This window comes from Bombus vancouverensis, chromosome 2 (assembly GCF_051014615.1).
Source record: "Bombus vancouverensis nearcticus chromosome 2, iyBomVanc1_principal, whole genome shotgun sequence".
NCBI lineage: Eukaryota > Metazoa > Arthropoda > Insecta > Hymenoptera > Apidae > Bombus > Bombus vancouverensis.
The window spans coordinates 8600442-8616306 of NC_134912.1; the positions used below are offsets into that span (position 1 = coordinate 8600442).

At 40.1% G+C, this 15865-nt stretch overlaps 1 protein-coding gene across 1 annotated transcript in view; it reads right to left on the reverse strand.

Annotated features, from left to right (window-relative positions):
• Positions 1 to 15865, reverse strand: part of LOC117166308 (protein groucho) — a 76094-nt gene that overhangs the window by 10531 nt on the left and 49698 nt on the right. The window contains exons 6-7 of the mRNA XM_033350163.2: positions 9425 to 9704; positions 7432 to 7457 (exon numbers count right to left, since the gene is read on the reverse strand). Of these exons, the coding sequence (XP_033206054.1) occupies positions 7432 to 7457; positions 9425 to 9704 (306 nt within the window). The remainder of the gene's footprint in view (positions 1 to 7431; positions 7458 to 9424; positions 9705 to 15865) is intronic.

The following is a 15865-nucleotide window of genomic DNA, read 5'->3' on the forward strand; positions in this document are numbered from 1 at the left end:
CACCGATAATCGCGTTTCGATCGTATCTCTTGAATTTGAGGAAAGAAAGAAAAAAGAAGAAAAACGAAAAGGAATACGTTTCCAAGTGACGTTTCGATCATAGACAATTTTTACACGTTATGTGTATCGTACAGATAAATTTTGATATCACATTATCACGTTTTAAATTTGACACGATTGCCATGATTGCGTCGAGAACATTTCAAACTAATTTGAAAATGTACGTAAAAGCTACAAGATATTCAGTGCAAATAGACATAATTCGAAGAGATTATAAAAGCGTTTAAACATATTGAATAACTTATTTCAAAAATTAGTGTAATTAGCGTAACTAGTTATCTTAAGTTTTACAAGGAAATAATCTGTTCTAATAGAATAAAATGGATCATACATAATTCGATAAAATTCTATAAAACAAAGAATGTTTTGCATCTATTATTTCCTTATAAAACGAAGGAAGCTTTTGGGACAACCTAATATTAAAGATGTATGGTCCCACCGAATATATCGAGGCTCATTAACACAACGCACATTTGTTTCTTTGAATACTTTTATCATCTCTGCGAGATATACAGGGTCCAACCGTATAACGTGTAAAAACAGACACGAAGTAATTCCACGTGGAAAAATAAGAAAAAGATGTAGAATAAAATTTGTGCACTCTCGGCTTAATCTTCCAGAGAATCAAGTTTGAAAATTTATCAAGTATAACTATATTCATATTATTCATATAGATACATGTATCAAGTATCATCTATATTTGCACTAAATATTTTCCGACTTCCATGAACATTTTCAAGTACATTTGAAACTTTTATCGTTGTAATAACGATAATCCTATCTCGTTACGGTGCCCATGAAATGTTAAAATTGTTCCATATAAAACACATAATATACTTATAGAATATTTATATAACATAATATTATATATTATTACATTACATAATGTTACATATTACATAACGTTCAAACACTTACAGCTACTATGTGTCAAGATTCGATACCTTGAGCAACTACATATTACGAGATCGATTTAATGCATAGGAATGATGTTGCAGATGACGACAATGAACGAAGAGATACGGTTTTCTATCCGAGCAGAAGTATACGTTTACAGAGCCGTTAATCTCTGGTTAAATAACAGACAACCGGCATAGACTGAAACAACGGATTACCCACGTGTTTCCTGCGGTTCGATCAACGTGACAAAACCGTAATTACCCGCGTCGACGGTTATTATCAATTGTCACGCGACCGTTCGCGATAATCGATTTCGACTTTCCACCCGTGACAGCCGAACGACGAGCTTCGATACGTAGATTTCGGGAGGGAGGAGGGCAGTTTACGTTACGGTGAATAAAATCTCTATATCCGCGAGACGGAATTGCGTTCGAGAGATTCTCGGTGATTTTGATATGCGCAATATAATTTAACGATATTTCAACGGGATGGTATAACGCGTTTTGCGTGTTTTTCTACCGTGCAAAATAGATCCCCCGATGCTTTTTACATACGAATTTGCGATACTTGTCCGCGAATTTGTAATTATACTCGATAACTTTGAAAGTCGTTGCAATTTCGACAACGACATAAAAAATCTAAAGAAGCTAATGTTATGAAAATAAACCGTTATACGTTGAAGCGTAATTTAAAGTTAAAGAAAAGAGAGAAAAGAAGGAGAAAGGCACGTGTCTTCGCAAACGTTACAGGAGTTCTTAACTGTCCGTTAAAAACTCGTTTAATTATTCGCTTGCAAATGGAATGCTTTTTTACATTAACAATCAGTAACTAAAAGAATCAAGACTAATTCACTGGAACTTAAACAAACAGATCCATGTATGTACTTAAACAAACTTCTGTCTGGCCCGGTTACCATTCGAAATTTCTACATCGGTCGAACGGACCGCGGTAACTGAAAACCAAGTGCAAACCGCCGAACCTTCGCCCCCAATTCCCGCTAACAATCACCGTTCCAACGTAACAAAACTTCGTCCTGTCTAATTCCCGTCGAGCCAATTTTCTCACACGTAACCTTCGAATTCATTCCCACAGAAATGCCGTTGGCGGCACGCGACGCGTCCACATTATATTCCGCATAGCCGTCCAGTTTGTAACGAAGCTTAATAGAATTCGAGGCTGGCCATGAACACGCTAAAATCCATGGAAAAGGGGAAAGCACGGTTGGGAGACGGGCCATGAATAGCACACGCGCGGCTCCAAACAGAATTAAAAGAAGCACGATACCGCGATACAGGCAGAAGGAAGGCAGAGGTACAATAAAAAAAAAACACACACACACAAAAAAGGGAAGATAAAGGGGGGGAAAAAGGGAACGAAGGGGGAAAAAATGGAAGACGATGGTTTGGGAAGAGGTTGATAATGATTATAGAGTCGGCGCGATGGAAGAGAGAATAGGACGAGGAGACACACACGAGGGAGCGCGCAGCAAGGACGAAAGAACCAGAGAAAACTGCCCGAGGATGGGTCGAATAAGGAGAGAGGAAAATAGAATGGCGAGAGGCAGAATGAGAGGGCGTCGATGGGCGTTTCGCGGTCCCGCGATGATTACAGGCTCGGCAAACCTATAATACACGCTGCTATCTCCCCTTTCCCTCTCCTTCTTTATGGGTGCTCTGCTCTTTCCATTATTTTTCTTGTTCTCTCTGTCTCTCTCCTTCCCTTGCTTCGTTCTTTTTCCTTTCTTCGACGCGTCCCTCTCTATTCATCTTGACTCCTTCTTCTTCTTCTTCTTCATCTTCTTCTTCTTCTTCTTCTTCTTCTACTACTACCTCTGCACGTTCCATGGGGTCTGGTTCGGGACCATTCTCGCAAGAAGAAGGATCGTTACTTGCATTTTCTACGGGCGAACCGTGCCTCTTCCTTCCCTACGGCTACGACTTCGGAAAGAAAAGTTTCTGCACCGAAGAAGCAGAAAGAGAAAGAAAGATTGTGGGCCGACCCCCGGCACGCGGACTTTATTCCCTAAGCTCGATACAATCGAGAACTAGTATTCGTCTGTAATTACTTTTGTAACTTTAATGCTATTCCTTCTCGAACGGTCGGGTATATCTTTCTCCTCTTGTTCCCGAGCGCGGATTCGTTCCGTTTCTCGCTCGATTTACACCGACCGGTCCCTCTTTGTTTCGTGCCTTCGCAACGAACAGCCAGTTTCGTAAGACAAATATAAAAGCCTCTTCTGCTATTATATCCTGCATTTTGACTTTATGTTATCAGATTCTAATCAGATTCTAACGTATCTAAATATTCCAAGTATGTAATAACAATGATTATAAATCGCTAAATAAAATTATAAATATGAAAGAGTATATATATATATATGTATAAGTATAAAAAGTAGGTTATAAAAATTGTAGACATAAAAGCATAAAGATAGATACATTACGACGAAGGTAATATAGATATGTGTACTCGGTGGGAGCCAACATTGATTTTACCGAATACGTCTAAGTATTATAATTTGAAAAAAGATGAAGGAACTGGCAGGAGTTGGTTATCGCTAATGCTAATAGACGAGTTACTTTTTCTTAGATCGCAATGGCTCTCAGAAAAGTGCGATTTCACTTGTGCAAATGCATGTTGAAAGTGTGTAGAGTACAACGTATTACAAGTAATGTACAGGTTCAAATGTATTTGAATACGCCTGTGCTGTTTGCTAATTTTATTCAGAATCATTCATTTGTTGTCTTACTTGAAAGAACATGGAAGAACATCAATGTCTTATTGCTACACTAAACTCCAAGTTCTCGCATCAAGTACTAAAGTGTTGGATGATATTTGCGTATGTAATTCGACACAGTTTCGCGTACGTAAGAGCGATACTTCTAGAACTCTGCGTGTTAAGGAAATATGTAGATAAACTACAATTCTGTGATACAGTTTCCTTACTATTAGAGTATATTCCGTTCCCTACGGTTTTACGAAACAAGCTGTTTTTACCAACTTGATTATTCAAAAAAGTGGAATAATTAGAAGGTCTGAGACCGAAACCTCGAGGAAGTTCTTCGTCTAAAATCTTTCCATTTCACGATCGTTTGCGAATAACGTTTCTTGCGCCGTGTTCAGTGACAAACAAGAAGAATAGGAAAGGAAACATCGCTCTAACTTTTTCCATTTCGAAATAAAACCCTCGATGTGAAACAGTTGTATGCTACAAAAATACATCGAAATTACCAACTCTGTTGCGAAACGTTTCAAAGCGTAGCGTAACCACCAACTAACCTACTAATATTCTTCTCTAACCATTTCCGTTCGGAAAGAATTTTTCTAAAAGTAAACACGATAGAACCGGAAAGCTCGGGAAGCTGAAAAATTTCCTTGGTCCGCGTTCGTTGAAACTGCAGTCCAACGAACCAAAACGCGGGAACGAGTGAAGTCGAAAGGCAAAGAGCACACGCTCTTTTCTTAGTAGCCGCGGTTAGGTATTTTTCATGCAGGCCTCTTTCACGTCCACCACTTTATACCACTCACGCGTTCGTCGAAAACATAATTGCGCGTACAGTGGGTGCTCGTAAGCGAAGTACGTCGAAGCACTCGTTGTACCCTTCACGCGCACGGAAAGTTACACGCGTGTAATGTAGCTGTAATACACGGCAGAAGGAGAGGGAATCAGAGAGAGAGAGAGAGAGAGAGAGAGAGAGAGATTGAGGAGGTCACGTTGCGAGTGCTCGTACGTCGAGTACGTTGTAGGTGCGTATACATGCCGCGTGTTCATGCTGCAACCCCGAGATTAGAAATATGTAGTTGTCTCGAGTGCATCATTTACGTCATCGAAGAAAATTCCGTAAAGTGGAACTCCGTTTATCTAGACTTTATTTATTGGAATGATGGTTTGCGTTTAACACTGTCACAGATAACATTACTACGTACGGCTAATATTGTTTGAAGCTTCGGAGAAACGAAATGAAATTTTAGTTAACACATTGACTGCCACGCCGAAATCATGTTTCGCTCAGAACGCCACGGGAGTATTTTTATTATTTAAAGCATATAATAGGAAAATAATAATAAATTGATGATGGAAGACGACATTCTTCCCCAATGGACCGTTTATCTTATTGGTGCTCACGGATGACCACCGTGGCGCCTTGCTAACATGTTATAACAAGGCTTTGTTTATTTCAACAAACCATTCGCATTCGTTGTTTCGTCGTAAGCAAAACGTGCAGAATATATTGTCGAAACGTGTATAAGATATTAGTATTTGCTCATTCTATATATAATAGTAGGGTATGTGCACACTTGTAACTTCAATTACATGATTATAAAACAGCATTTACGATTATTTTCTAAGCTGTGTTTATAATAATATTTATAGATTACCCCTCAAAGATATGGATGCAAACACAGCGCACCGTTAGATGCAAGATTTGTTCTTTTTTTTTTATCGATGTTCTAATAAAAATGTTTAATTGTTCAAAGGGGCACTCTTTATTTCAAAGTATCTTCTATTTATCGGTTATATTCAAAATGTCCTAATTGTCAATTTTCATACAATTTTTAAATTGTAAGAAGTTCAAACGCTCCGGTCACAAATGACCACCGTGTGGTGTCACAGGAAAAACCGTGGCCGGTCATATATGACCAACGTGGTAGTCAAAGTGTTAATTGTACGATTAAATGGATTTTTGTCGATCGAATCTATTTATCTGAACGTGAACTGATATTATGTGGATAAAATGAAGTAGTTAGTGAGGAAAATTGGACAATTTTTATTGTATAAACTACTTGTCTTCCAACGAATCTAGATGTATCGATAAATTTCAAATATTTTAACGTGGCTTAATTAAATTAAAAAATGTCAGCGAGGACATTAAAAGTTGAGATATTATATTATATTAGTAACGGTATAAGAACAGTTGCAAAACATCATAAACGATATGTACAGGATTCGTAGAAGCCAATAAACACCATTAGCGATGACTGAACTTCGTTCTTATTGTTTTGTATTATCTTTCTATATCAGATTTGATTCACCTCCTTGAGAGATACAATTGTCTACGAAAGATTAACTAAAATACGCTCCTTGAGATAAAATGCGTCAGAGAGGAACGATTGTTTCTTCAATAATATTATTAAACGTTCAAGAAGCCAAGAAGTAACGATCACTTACTAAATATCGAATTCTGTATTACGTCTTTATTTTTTCAAACATTGTTATACCTCTTTTCGTAGGAACCTTAGTTTATATTTTTACTTCGTAGAAATGTTAATTTTTCGTCTGCGATTGTATCGACAAAAGGACAAAAAGAAAAAAGAAAATAGACAGTTTTAAAGAAAAACTATACACATATACGAACCTGTTAGTACATAAAATCAAAAATATTTATTGTTACAGTGGACGAAACGTGATATTTTTAAACGTGACTTTAAATTATTGTTAAATGTTATTGTTAATTCCTATCCATCGAAAAAGTGACGTCGATTTATTACATATCACCGATGGAGAGACGAACTTCTTTCCACGCTGAATGCACGCACATCGCGCGTCATAAATTCAATAACAGAGACGCGGATGTTGAAGCAATTTTAATCGTTGAAAATACAGAGACGATTTTTGTCGTTCGTTCGATTCGTTTCAATTGGATTTATTTATCTACGTCATTAAATCCTTTGGAAATTTCAGACGGAAACAGCGGCGAGAACGGATAAGCGGTAAAAAATGCCCATCCGTTCGCATATTTATTTATTTATGCGATAGATCGTACGTAGAAGTTCGACGGATAATCCGATTGTTAACTCGACATTTCGATAAATGATTTGTCTGCGTTTCAGTGGAGAAATATTTACCGGAGCGAAAATATGGGTCCGTAAATCTCGGCGCATATTATTGTTTCATCCGCGATAAAACAGCGACGCTGACATAATTTCATTTGCGTAGTAAACCTTAATTACGACACATGAAAAATAAAGCGCGGCTCGTCCCTTTCTCCATCCCTTCCCCTCATTTACTTCTCTCTCTCTCTTTACATTTCTCACTTCCCAAACACACGCTCTCTGCATCTCTGACGCTCGAAAATTCTAACAAAAAGCGCCACGTCGCCGCCACTTCAACGTCCATTAATAATTTAATTCGAAACGGCGACGTTATCGTTGAGCGTGATTTCTGCGCCGGTACACGCGTCAACCGTCCCGTAAATTACTCGTTAAAAGCAACGAAAGAAAAACTAAATGCACTCCAACCGAATATAAAAGTACGCGAAACGAAAGAGCAAAATTTCATTAACGGCGAGTTTCTCGTACAAAAATTCTCCGATCACTCGAGAAATTCGTCTATATAACTCGTAAATAATCGTTCGCTCGCTCGAAAGGCAAAGAGAGAGATAAAGTAAGAAAAGTAGCGATAATGGCGAGTACAGAAGAAAGCGAGGGAAATATAGAAAAAAACAATAGAACAAAATATTTTCTACTCACGTGTCTTTCCTCGGTCGAGCTGAGACCTGTAACGAGACAAATGCAAACAATCGTCAGTCAAAAGCCGTGCGCTTTCAATGGGAAGAGGGGGCGAGAAAAAAAAATCATTTTCATGCATGGGGTGAAATGGGAGGACGATTTAGGGGCGGACGGGGGCAGGTGAAAAAAACTGTCGAAATCCCGGCCACCGCGCGTCGATAAAATGTTAATAACGTGCCCATAAAAAAGAGACAGCAGGGGTGTGAGCCGAAACAGGGGGGGGGGGAGACTAGCCTGTTCTCTCTCTCTCTCTCTCTATATATATATATATATATCTATATCTATGTGTGTGTTAGATACGTATGCGATGTGGCATAGCGTGGCGTGGATAGTAGAAGCGCGAGAGGCGCCCGTATAAATGATCTTCATGCATATTTATGCGCTTTTCGCTCAAAACCGCCGGTGTCCGCTAACAGGGTGACGCAAACACGCTCACCCCTCGCCTCGAAAGCGGATACCCGAAAAGCGCTTTGAAAATTTCCAGTTGAGCGAGCCGAGCCGCACGCTCGCGCCACGTCGGCTACATATTCTTTTTTTTCTCTCCCTCACCCCCCGTATACCCTTTCCCCCGCTGTCGACTGTCCCGCGGTCCAGAGTGCTCCCGACCACCCATTTTCGATAGCGCATACATATACATATATACAGACCAATATACACAGGACACGTACATATACACACATAGGCTACAGTCGGTCGACTGGCCCTCTCTTCCTTTTTTCTTTTTTTTTTTTTTTTTTTGTTCAGGGTATCGCAAAAGCGGGATCAAACGGATGATGGTGACAAAAAGAGAAAAAACCTCGCGATGGGTCTGGACCGTTTGCAGCATGGAACTCGCTCGCTCGCTCGCTCGTTGTTGCGCATGCGCGCGTGCTGGTGTGATTCGTTATATCGGGGCGCAGCGCCACTCGAACGTGACCAAAGGCCGGAATTTCGTTAATTTCTTTTCCCGCCGTGCTGCCCACAGAGGTGGCAATTAAAATCGTGTGAAAGGGCGGAAGGTATGCGTATAACGAGTATTCCGGGGTTTTACGATTCTCGTGGAGAGAGCCGCGGCGAGGAATTCGATCGTGAAGGGGAGCGTGTGGCGCGGAGGGGTGCGCACCCGCCGCGCGCCGGTCTTCTGTGGTTTTTTGGAATTGCTGCGAGGGAGAAGGGAATGTAATGCGTCGTAAAAGGAAGCGCGGAAATTAACTGGCGCTAATTTGATTCCAGGCACCGACGTTAAAATGGGTTTTGATGCCTCGGACCGTAAGTTCTTTTTCAGATTCCACGCTACCAAGTACAATATATAGTGTTGTAATTTTGATGGAATTCCTTTTCTAATAATTTGCAGATGGATATAGCATATGATTTCATACGTGTTATGCCGTAATTAACCTTTCTACCTACTGGTTTGCTGATGTGTCGCAGCTGAGATACGTTTTCGTCGATGATACACGCGTGTTGATTTTCTTTGGCGAAAATACGCGGTTTATTTGATCCATCAGAAGCATATTTTATGAGTAACGTACGTCGAGGAATCATTATCTTTATCGGTATTTTTGTTGACTTTTCTAGCTAAATGAACGAGGCTTTGTACCATCGAACAGTAGATTTCTCCTTAGTTTCTCTTGTTTTATTAGTATTAACTCCGTTACTCCGATATTTCTCTTATTTTCCACGAGAAATCACGATAATATTTGCCTCCGAGCACAGACGAGTACTATTTTCGTTTATTTAATGGTTCTATTTTCCATATCAAAATACCATATATCCAAATTAAAAATAGAAAAGAATCTACCGTGATATATTCAACGTTAAATTATACAAGAAATCCTTTTTTTATTTTTTTTTTTTTACAACAAAATTAACGATAAAAATAGAAAATCGCTTAGGACTATCAAAGGGTTAAAATCCTTAGAAGCTAATGGGAGCTTTGTATTCTTTGATCGAAATGAGAAGCAACGATACTCACCGCCATTGCTTTTTAAATCATCGGGTTGACCACGATGCAATTCCGTTTTACTCAACATCGATAATGGATGAGCCGCTGTTGTGCCCGGTGCTGTGGCAGCAGCCGGCGTTAAGCCAAGGCCAAGAAGAGCCGCGGAGGCGGAAGTTGGCACCGGAAGTCCAGCAGCTGGTCCTAGTCCCGGAAGTCCGGGTAGTCCTGGATGAGCACCTATCGCCGTCCCCGGTGGCAATTGTTGGGCATGCATTTGCTGCAGCAGTCTTGATATGTCAGGTCTCTGTTGCTAAAACACAGAAAAAATAGTTATCACCGTGGTTCAATTTTCACATATAACAACGTTATTTTATTGATTGAATTAATTAATCTTTCGTTATAAAGGAAATAATTTTGTACAAAGAGAATAGCCATCGAATACACATAGTATTATTGTCTAATTGATATCTTTAATACTATAGGAATAGTATTGTATTAATATTGTCTGTGTTTAAATTTTGATTGCGTTTCATCTATCGTAACACTATTGGTTTATTTAAGAACAAAGGAGTTAAATATAAAAATTGAATTCTTCATATGTTTCAGATTCTATATATACCATTATCGGTACTTATGTAAATTCATACTTTTATGAATACAAGAAAAGAGATAGAAATTATACAGAAATGTGTGTTTCGTTTATTAGATATATTAGAACAGGCTCTTTCTCTATTCGACACATTTTTAAATATTACATTGCATTCTGTGTATTTATCACCTTCGAATCTTCCATAAAATGCATAAAACTTCGCCACCGATAATAATCACCGATAACTCGAGCCACAGAAGTACGTCCCCTGTGGACGTTTCCTTAGATGACACCATCCATCGGCGTCAGGATGAAATGTCATCGCCGAGAAAATCCAAGCTGACGTTATACGCCCCGAGTAAGGGGTGAAAACGAATCCGTGTTCGAGAACCCTTGCAGACCAATGGCGATGGCCACGGTGTCCCAAGAGCTACTCCATAAGAGGCAACGAGAAATAGAGGGAGAGAAGGTGTATCAACGAACACAAGAGCGGACAGACCGGTGAAGAGCAAACGGGAAGACGAAAAAAGAAACTCAGCACGAAGAAGACAGAGAACAAGTTGTCGAGGGCAGGAGAAATCCAATGTTAGATCAAGAGGGGATAACAGAGGCCGGTAAACTCGTTACGTGAGCGAATCATGCTTATCGTGGATTTCACTTAGGTATTTAGGGATCGACCGAGAGGAACAAAGAAGAGTAGAAGGGGAGAGAAAGTAACACACGATTCTCGTAGAACGAGGGTCGTGGTCGCACCGACGAGGGTGGATTATGCGAAATAACCCCTCTCGGGCTACGCGCCGATTGTGTACGATAGTTATTTTCCTGGACTGTCGCTGAATGGGCCAAAAGGGACGGCGAGGGGTCGCGGCTTGGCGTGTGTGTATACAGCTTGTATGGTCTTCCCGCAGCACAGTTTACCCCCTAGGGACGTATTTGCACCGCCCTACGCACGTGTACCTACTCCACGGATGTAGCTTGCAATTTGCCTTGCGGCCACTCGACTTCCGGCGAGGGGCTTTTGACGCGCAACAACTTTTTCTATGCTGTGAAGCCCGCTCGACGAACGACCAGGAAGGGGCCACGGGGATCGCGCCGCGAGACGGTGAAACGTTTGCAAGAGAAGGAAGGCCTCGTTGACGTTCATTTTTCAGGGGTATCGATTTTTTCAAGAAACGCCCCGCTTTTTCGAGGTAGCCGTCGAGAGCTTTTATCGACGTGCACGGTAAACGGTCTGCGGCGTTTGATGTTTCGCGCGATATTTGCTGCGGAATTTCCCTTCTTTTTCTTCTTTTTTTCGAACGCTTTGTGGACATCGGTTAGTGAGCTTTGCAGTGGGAGTTTTAAACGTTTGGAAATATTAAGTCGGCGGTTAATACTAGGTCGAGGATATTTGAGCGGCTTCATATTTTTGTGAACATAATTGAAAGAGTAGGTCGTTTTTATGCTACGTTTGCTTTATATGCAGAGTCAAATGTTGGATGTGTAAGTAAAGAGAAAGAGAGAAGATGAGGAAATGAGTAACACGATTAAAATTGCGATAAAACAGAAGTAGAATAGAACAGTAATCGCGGAAGAGAGTTCAAGTTTCTAAACAAAGAGCGACCTCGATTAATGGTGCAACTATTTTAACAATTATGCACTATTTTGATCACTCGCAGATTACGTCTTCGTGCTGGAAAATTAGTTCTATTTTAAATATGTTTACCCCGATAGGATATTTTAGCCGCTGCTAAAGCCATGTTTTTACGGAGAGAGGCGAATGCGCGGAAGAATTTATTTTTACAAGGAACATTCGAATACTGAATAATTTTATCGAATACCGAAGATAACCTTTCGCTTCGTCTAAATTTAACTCGACTACTTGAAAGCACGTTGCTTTCGAATGACAGAAATACGCGTCCACTGGACATTATTATTATTGGGCAGACATTAAGACGCATTTTAAACGAATCTACCAAAAATATAACACCGATAACGTCGTTGGTACAGCTTAAATAATCGACTGATTTTATTAACGTTCATTTCATCGGGAGATTCGCAGCCACTGAATCACAACTTTCCACGGATGTTCACCAGTTCCAAGAATACCATTTACATAAATTACCCTTTTTTTATTTCGAACGCTACGCTATATCCATAATACTACCATTACCACCACGCCGTATAATCATTTTCCACTTTATACATAACAAAACGTATCGATTACCCCTGATCAAATTTCGGACACCCCTGACCAAAATTTCCACCCCTGTATCATCCATCAAACATGCGTAAACGTCAGTTGTAATATTTTCCCCATTTCACAAACCAACATCAATCGAAAGAAGAAAAGAAAAATAAAAGTAAAAATACAAAGCACGGAAACAATTGTCGAACGAGCAATAGACACGCGATATTCAAAAGGCAACAGGCTTGAGTTGTTCCGTAAATGTTCATTTTCCTGTATCCTGAGTTCGATTTTTGTATAATAAAATATTCTATTTCGCTGATTTTAGAGCTATGCAACAAGAATAACTCGGTTTCCTATCGAAGAAGAAAAAGATATACTGTTTCTCAATACGATCTCAATGCAATGACGTGGCGCGAATAATAACTGATTTCGGTTTATAGCCCGACGATTCAATAAAAAGGCATTCTAACTACCAAAGTTTCTAAATACTAACTCATCGTTAGTACGCAACCGAAGAGTGGAGAGAGAATTTTAGATTAGAAAAATAGTCCACTTCCAGTGCCGTCGGTTGAAGTCGATAAACATTACTACCACATTGATCTTCACCCTTTTGATAAGATTCTCGTGTTGTTATTAAAAATCGTCCAAAGCGTCTCGAAGTTCCAATCCTTGTGCTTGTGACCGACGGTTTGACCTGATGGGGTGGGGAAAGAACCGATGTGGAAGCGGCGTTGTTCGCAACAAACACGTACATGTATAGCGAAAATCGGCGAGCATAGGCCACGTTGAGCGTGCACGAGCCCCCGACGGTATTCAATTCGTATTCGAAGCAACGCGAGAGAATCGACAGGGGGGAACAGGGGGCGTCGTCGTTCGTGCAACGCGGCAAACGAAACGTAATAGTCCCAAACGAGGTTTAACGCGGCGTGAATAATACGCGGAAAGGGAAGCTACAGTACGAGGAGGGTTGGCTGGCCTGATGCCTGAGGGGAGGATCGGTCCGGCACCATCGCGCAGTGCCGGAGGTGCGACTCGTCCATACCTGTACGTTTAAATACGTGTCAGGGAATATCCTGTATGCGCCTGTACAAATGCATCCCCCTTGGCTGGCTGGTTGGCTAGCTATCGTATCTGTCTGTGCGTGCAGGAAAGCGTGCGATACGCGCGTTCAAAGGTGCAAGAAGAAGAGGAAATGGGGAACGAAACGAGACAGGGTGAAACAGAGAGGTGCAATGGGATACAGCGGAGACAAGGAACGGTGGAAGCGAGATAGGAGAAACGGGGCAGGGAGAATTGCGTTCCAGCGTGCAGTGTTATTAAACGAAATATTGATTCAACCCCTGTTTACCGAGTAATACATATTCATGGGGGTTGGCGCTTATGTCTATTTGCCTCTGTCGTCCCTTCAGCCTTTGGCCCCTGCCGTTCTGCCCTGTCCGTTTCTGTCTCCCTTCTGCGTTCGTCGTTGCTTTCCACTACGCTTTCCTTTTGTATATTTATATGTATATGTGTGTACCTTACTCTATCTCGTTCGATTTATCTCTACCTTGTTTTCGCGTCTTTATTTAGCATGTTCCAACCCTACGACGACAGAACTGGAAACATTGGAACGTCTCCCCTTGGTAAGTACATCAGCATGCGCTAACCGCATGTGCGAACGAGAGGAGTGCATGTGCACGTGTAACGTTGCCGGCTTCACCTTGTATTAGCCACTGGCCGGCGCTGAGTGCACGCGCTGATTATGCGTCCCCACATGCCGATGACGCGTATTACGCAACTGCAGATTGCGGTTTGTGTCACGACCTCGATCCGACGATTTCTAGCGGTCAGGCCTGCGCTCGTTAAATCGAGGACGCCCCAACGAGAGCCTGATTCTGTCTGCGGTGATCGGACCAGATAACGTTTGATGGCTCTTTTTTATTTTTCTGACGGGTTGGTCGGTTTTTATGGCAGACTCGTGGTAATGACGTAGTAAATTTCAATGGCAGAAGAAATCGCGCGTCGAAATCAGAAATCAAAAGCAACAGTTCTCTTTTTTCTGTAGAAAACAACTGGTATAATTAACAGCCGGCATTCGAATTTCTATGATGCTTCGTTACAAGCATTTCGACCGTCAAAAATTAATCTGACCCATTCCGGTAAAGATACTTCGATCGCCGACAAATTTGATATCAGCCAGACGAAGTTCAATTAACTTTCTTTATCTACATATATCGTTTCATTCAGTCTTACGTCAAACGCATCTCGCGATGAGACAAAACAAAAGAAAAAGAAAGGGAAACAAACAAGCATAATTTGATCAATTTTTATTGAACCGTGCAAAGTTGAATTAACTACTCCGATTAATAAACTTACTTGAATCCTATTAACGCTTTGACTGACACGTCGGTCATACATGACGGTTTCTCCTGTGATCACGGTGGTCATTAGTGACCGGAACGCTTGAACTTCTTACAATTGTAAAAATTGAATGAAAATTGACGGTTGGTGCATTTTGAATATAAGCGATAAATAGAAGATACTTTGAAATAAAAAGTGCCCCATTGAACAATTAAACATTTTTATTAGAACATCAATAAAAAAAAATGAGAACAAATCTTGCATCTAATTACTGAAAATTCTCAACGCGAGAATTGATTGTAATTTCAACAAATAAATAAAAAAAAAATCTTGCATCTAACGGTGCACTGTGTTGAAACACTGTAAACATAAATGTGGTTCATCAATACAATCTGGACAATAGGTGGTCACCTTTTTGGTCCGATTCTTAGCAATTTTTGATCTTAACTGTTTAATATTTTTTTATAGCACTCTCTGCAAAATTAAAAGCAGTCTCTGCTTAAAATGTCCTACTGGACAAATTGTAAAATGTAAATAAATAAATAATAAAAAAAAGAAAAGGTACGCTTAACGAAACAGTACATCGCGACCTTAAGATACCTACAGTTAAATTCAATAATAATTTCAATAATAGATATAACATATGAATTAACAACCACCAAAACCCACTAGTTACTCAATTACTTGACACGACGGATCAGATCCGCAGATTAAAAAGACATTACTCTCTAGATTTAAACATTAGATTCAGCTAGAAGCAAACATACGATAATCATTTATTATTTACGTTATAGAAAATGAAAGCCGCTTGTCCGCTGCCTGTCCATTACGCGAAAATGCAGCGTATCAATTTGCTCGCGCATTCTTCGACTTTATATTTAATTTAAAATTAACAAATTATCGTCCCTTTACGGTAGAATCTAGTTATCAAAATTTAGTAAAATTTAGTAGGATGTAATATTATGTAAAGATATCGTCTTTGTCTTCCAACTATCTTCGCTAAACCGATTCGACGATTCGAAACGAGCGAAGCTTAGTCCCACGAGCTTCGTAGAATCAACTCCTATCAGACTCACATACCCTGTACAAGTTTTACACGGAGAAAGAAACTTTCATTTTCTATAACGTCACCACGTCAGAATAATTTACTTATAATTCTCAATGAGAATTGATTGTGAACTACTTCCAAATAAAAAAAAAAAAAGACAGAAGGTACGCTTGCCCTTTTTTCTTCTGCATTTCGTGTCGCACAGTTAGAAGTGTGCACATTCTTTACTATTATACACAGAATGAACAAATACTGCTTATTAATATCTTCTACACGTTTCAACAATATATTCTGGACGTTTTGCTTACGACGAAATAACGAATG